The sequence below is a fragment of the Aquila chrysaetos genome, chromosome 10 (genome assembly GCF_900496995.4).
Source record: "Aquila chrysaetos chrysaetos chromosome 10, bAquChr1.4, whole genome shotgun sequence".
In the NCBI taxonomy this organism is placed as follows: Eukaryota; Metazoa; Chordata; class Aves; order Accipitriformes; family Accipitridae; genus Aquila; species Aquila chrysaetos.
In genome coordinates, this window is record NC_044013.1 from 18,288,678 (window position 1) to 18,294,308 (window position 5,631).

The 5,631-nt window shown below is 48.5% G+C and overlaps 1 protein-coding gene across 1 annotated transcript in view; it reads right to left on the reverse strand.

Moving 5' to 3' along the window:
* The window catches only part of RASA2 (RAS p21 protein activator 2), a 53,191-nt gene extending 50,515 nt beyond the window's left edge, over positions 1 to 2,676 (reverse strand). The window contains exon 1 of the mRNA XM_030027732.2: positions 2,432 to 2,676. Within this exon, the coding sequence (XP_029883592.1) occupies positions 2,432 to 2,669 (238 nt within the window). The 5' untranslated portion in view covers positions 2,670 to 2,676. The remainder of the gene's footprint in view (positions 1 to 2,431) is intronic.
* Between the last annotated feature and the right edge of the window lie 2,955 nt (positions 2,677 to 5,631).

Consider the following 5,631-nt stretch of genomic DNA (forward strand, 5'->3'; position numbering starts at 1 on the left):
AATTCTAAATCTATTGTGATGATTTGTATAACATCTCTAACTTGAGATTCTACCATCTATTTGCGTATTGTAAAACAACAGTGTAAATAAGAACTTGCTGCAGATGGTGTTTACTATACGTACAGAATTACATAGAACTGAGATTAGCTCATTAAAACTACCTCTCTCTCATGCAACACATATAAAATGAGTCAGCGTCAAGTCTTGTAGTAGTTTAAATGGCAACAAAGCTTAGGCACCGGAATGCATTCCACTTCTAAGAAACATGCTACAAGGAATTCTTACAAACTATGAACATCAACTTCCAAAGTGAGGTCTGCTACTGCTAATCCCTTCAGATCAAAGGGTATTACATTATTACATTTGTTTCTTATTGTTCATTCCGAGGCTCTTCCCCTAAAAAACACATTAGTAAAATACTAGCAAGAAATGAAAATAAAACAGCATGTGCTATGAGAAGAAGCCAAAAGAGCATCTAGGGATTTTAGGGTTCACAAGCTTCCACAGCATACTTAACTCATACCTTTTTTTTAAACAGTGTTTTTGTTTTGTAAGAAGAAACAAGTAGGTTTACAAATTGATTTTCACACTGTTTCAAGACACATCTTTTATTGCAGCTGTTACTTCTGCTCATTTTCCAGGTAGGCTCATACAGTTCTTACAGGTCAATCTTTGGCAACCAGCTTTTTACGTATTCCCTAGGAAGCAGGTCACAGACCTCAGCTCACCATTACTTTTGCCAGGTAATTGAACAAAGTTACAATACAACTGCAGGCTTAATCCAGAGTTTCAACGTAAGTTTCAAGACACTTTGGGGTTTGTCTTTTAATACTTAATGGAAAAACTTTTATAGAATCATAGAGTGGTTTGGGTTGGAAGGGACCTGAAAGATCATCTAGCTCCAAGCCCCCTGCCATGGGCAGGGACACCTTCCACCAGACCAGGCTGCTCAAAGCCCCATCCAACCTGGCCTTGAACTGCCAGGGATTGGGCATCCACAGCCTCTCTGGGCAACCTGTTCCAGTGCCTCACCATCCTCACAATGAAGAAATCAGGTTCAGGTATCACAAAATGTAAAACTCCTTGAATGTTTTGTTGTCCAGTGTTGAAAAAAACCCTTATGATAAAAGTTAAGAAGCAGAATGGTGTCAATAAATAAGTCAGCTTCAGTAATTAATGTTTTAGCCCCCAAACTAACAGTATTCGTCTTTAAAGGCAACCGACACGTACTATTTCTGTGATAATTGCTAACAATGTAAGATCTCAGTAAGTGTGTGTTCAGCCTTGTCTACTCAACAGGCAATCAATCGCTCTATCGCAAACACGATGGAGCGAGAGCACCTCCAGCTATACCTCATGCAGCCTCCTGTTTCCATGACCTAGTCTTCTATTTACTGAAGACATATTCAAGTCCATACTGCATGACGACATTTAAGTAAACACGACTCCATTCCTCCACCAAACCTAATCCTTCAAGAGATTTTCACAACCGGTTCTCTGTCCCAGCGCCATGCCCAATTCAACTTGTTTCGCTTCATTCTCAAAAAAGTGGATCGACTGCGTGAGAAAGGAAATAAACGGGTTGCATCCGAATTGTATGAATGTATTTTGATACCCCTTCAGGAAGCCGCTGCACATCCTGTTTCTCCTCCTTGCTTTGAAGTCCTCCCGAGCGGCACCACACTATCTGTTTTCCTCCCCGGCCCCTCCTCCCCAGCTCATCCTTTGGTTTCCCACGTTACTGAACGTGTAGGTATTTTTAGTCAGCACTTCCTAACCACCAAAATAAAGTCACCAGCCTCCCTCTCACTCGCACACACACGCTACACAAAGAAACAGAAGCATTAATGACCGTTTCCAGAACAGCCCTCCACCACCGACTTCCTGCACATCAATAATTTCGCAATTTCTGCTTGACAAACACACGCCGATGCCCGAGGTCCGGACGGGAAGGGGCATTTCTGCTCGCCCGCTGACTCAAGGAAACCCCAGGAGCAACGGATGCATCCCAGCCGCTCCGGGGCTCCGACGGCCCCGCCGCGTCCAGCCCGCCTTCCCGCCCGCCCCCGGGGCCGCGCAGACCCCGGCCCGGACCGGCCCCGCCCGCCCCCGCCAGCACGTGCCGGCGGCGCCCGCCACAAAGCCCCTTCCCGGCGCCGCCGCGGCGCGGCCCGGGCCCCCGCGGCCCCCACACCCGCCCCGCGGGGCTCTCCCCGGCGCCGGGCCCGAGGGGCACCGCCGTGAGGAGCTCCTGCTGCTGCCACCCGCCCCGCAGCGCTCCCCCCCAACCCAGCCCCCGGCCGCCGCCCGCCCCGGGGAAGGAGAGGGAACGGCGGCGGCCCGCGCCACGGAGCCACGACAGGAGCGGGCACCCGACCGCGGCGGCCCCGGGCGCTCGCCCAGCCCAGCGCCACCGCAGCGCCGCACTTACAGATCTTCCCCCGGAGGTTCTGCAGCACCCGCACCTCGTCGCCGCCGTCCCCGGCCGCCATCGCGCCAGCGCCGCCGCCTGCGCAGTGCAGCGCGCCGCGGGGGGAAGGGAGCGGCGCGGCGCGGCCCGGCCCCGCCACACGCCCGCCAGCCGCGGCCGCTCCGCCCCCGCCGGCCGCCGCCCGCCGCCCTCGGGGGGCACCAGAGACCGAAGCGGGGCGGGGGGCGGCGGGGCGCATGCGCGCTGGCGCCGTCTCCCAGCAAGCCCTTGCGCGGCGGCTCCGCCCGTGCCGCGGCTGCCGGAGGCGGCGGGGGCCCGCGGCGGGGCCCGGCCCGGGCAGCGCCCGGCTTCCCGGTTCCGTCCCCGCTTCACCGGGTGCCCGGTGGTCTCGGCCGCTCCCGCGGCTTGCCCCGCCTGTCCTGCTCCGTTGCGTAGCTCTTACGTGGGCAGAGGGGCTCTAGCTGCGAGGCAGCTTACACGCTTGTGTTTACCGTATTAATATTCGTCGCGTTAAAGGGCTGAAACGAGCGACGGAGCCGGTTGCTCTGATTTCTGGTGTGGCCATGGCCTGTCTCTGTGAAAAGCATGCGATGGCTTCTGTTCATCTTCTCTGCTGTCACTTGTTCACCTCTGCCTGTTCGGCCACAAAAGAAATGCCATAAAACAAGCAGGAAATGGTTCAGCTCCTAGTGCTGCCTGCAAACTGCCGTGAGCAATGCTTCACTCACTGCAGCCGTAAGGCACCTGAAGGTGTTAGCAGACTACAGATAAAGCGCAGCAGCAGCTCGTCTTCATCCAGAATTAAAGGGCCTCCGCATCATGTTTTATACCGACGTTTCTTGGAGATACAGATCCTAATGTGAAACTCCCTGGCATCTTGCTTACGTCTGGAGTTCACCCCAGTCCCACAGCGGCGGTGGGCGTCTGTCTTAGGTCGGTCTGCATCGTCCACCCAGCCGTCGGCTGCAGGCGCCATGTCCAGTTTGGTGACACTCGGTGCACGCTGAGGGTACATCAGCCTCCGGGCCCTGCAGGCACAGAGTACGGTGAAAGCCTTTAGTGACTGATGTATCCTAAAACAGAGGTAGTTTAGTGGGCTAAAGCTGTTTTAGAAAGCAGTAGAGGACTAGGATTCTTCACTTTGCGCCTAGAAAGCCCTCTCAGTCTGTCCTTCTGTTAAAGCAAAGGCAAGTTTGGAAACTTTCACGCCAGCATCTGTCATTTGTCTCTAATTGAAGTCCTCTGCGGTGGTTCTCTGACCATTTTTTATTTCTCCTGCACAAATCTTGCCATTATTACTATGATATGGCATCGAGCCATATAATCTGACAGTCAGGCACTGCTGTGCCTCATTCCTTGGTGGCTTCTCCTGCACCCAGCTTCTCCCTTGCTGCCCCATCAGCAGCAGCAAGGTTCCTTCCTCATCCCCACACTCCACATCGTGGTTGGGGGAGGACAGGTATGTTTGAAAGGTGGTGGGCAGAGGGTTGGTGGGGAATAAGCTGCTTCATCACACCAGTAACGGGTGTATTTGTATGCATGCAAAACCCAAATCTGCACAAAGACATGAGTTTGCATAAGCTGAATTTTAACCAGTTGGAAATGGGAGGTTCCTCCACAGTACAAATTGAGGATTTCATTATCTATTGTTGGCTATCTAGGTTGGCTGCCCTGTCTGACTGGTGGCTGGTGAACTGAGGCTAACCCAGAGCTTTGATCTGAGAAACGTAGCAAGGTAGTACTCAGAGAATGAAGATGTATGCTTGAGGTGTGGGTTAGAACATTTTAAAAGTTAGATCGTCTGACTCTAGTTGTTCCATACCTCTCAAAACTTATGATTACAGCTGGAGCTTACTGTTTAACTTAGCATCAGCTTCCTTCAAAGCACAGACCTCCTACCGACATTATCAGTGCAACTTTTAGTTTTGCCATGGTCTAATTCCTGACACTCCATTTTATTTCAAAAGTGCCTGGTTTTAATGTAACATACTATATTCAGAATACTGTTTCAATTGCATAATGTTTATTTTTGGCCTCTCTTAAAGTTACATTTTAGGAGCATCTGTATGACAGGTAGGTCTCTTCAGCTAAGGACATAGTTAAGATAAACACCGGTGTGCTAACTTGCAAACTTAGGGGAAAGATTTCTTCATTTAACAATGAGGAGGTAAATAGGGGGGATCTTTGCTCTCGTGAGATAACCTTTTATGTCAGCTAAGGTGTTGAATTGCCAGTGATTATTGCTATATTAAGGAATTTTAGAACAAATGAAAGTGATGATGACACTTTGTGGCTTACTTCATACGCTTCTGCCTGTAGTTTAGCTGTGTCATGTTATCTCATTTCACAGAAGACAGCAGTATCATTCAGTATACTTGTTCTAATTTTGGGTATGTCACATTTTGTTTGGATGCACGAACTTTGGGATGATCCACTTGCCTTTTTAATTAGCATTTGAAATAGAGAAAAACGTATTTGTTATATGTAGCAACTTCTAAATTTTTTTGTTTAGTTACACATTTCTCCTGAGGACCATCCCAAAATGACCTGCATGATTTAGCTTAAATTTAATTTTTAACGCAAGCTACAGACTAGTGACACCTAGCTGAAGGGGGAAGTACTTTGAATATGTGTAATCTATTTTGTACGTATGTTCATACTTCCTTATGCAATTAGATATTTGCATTCTGAACTATGTTTCTTGACAGTAGTCCCAAAAGATCTGAAGTACAGTGTGTAAAATACACAATCTGTACTGCAAGGTTACCACCAGAATTGAAAAGAAAAGAATTTTTAAAGTTTCAGGTCCTCATGAAAACACGTTTAAGATGTTGAAAAGTATTAAATGCAGTTCACCTGTCTTCCAAGTCCTTTAAGATACTGAGCAGGTAGATTCTCTTCACCTCAGCATTGCGTTCACCCTTAATGGTACGATGCCAGGAGATACCATCGCTTCCCTTTAGCTCTGGTGTGTTCTCGATTCACTGTTTTGACCTTAACGAAGGGAACGTTTGGTAACTGTGTTGCTTAATCTTCTAATGAAAAAACTATTAGAAAATACATATCTCTGGATCTTATATATTATGTATTAACATAATTTAAAAAATGGAGAGACTTACAGAAAAATAGGAAGATGTTATTTTAATTAAGCAAAAACAGAGTTATAATCACTCTTTCTAAAAATAAAATTAGACTCTTTA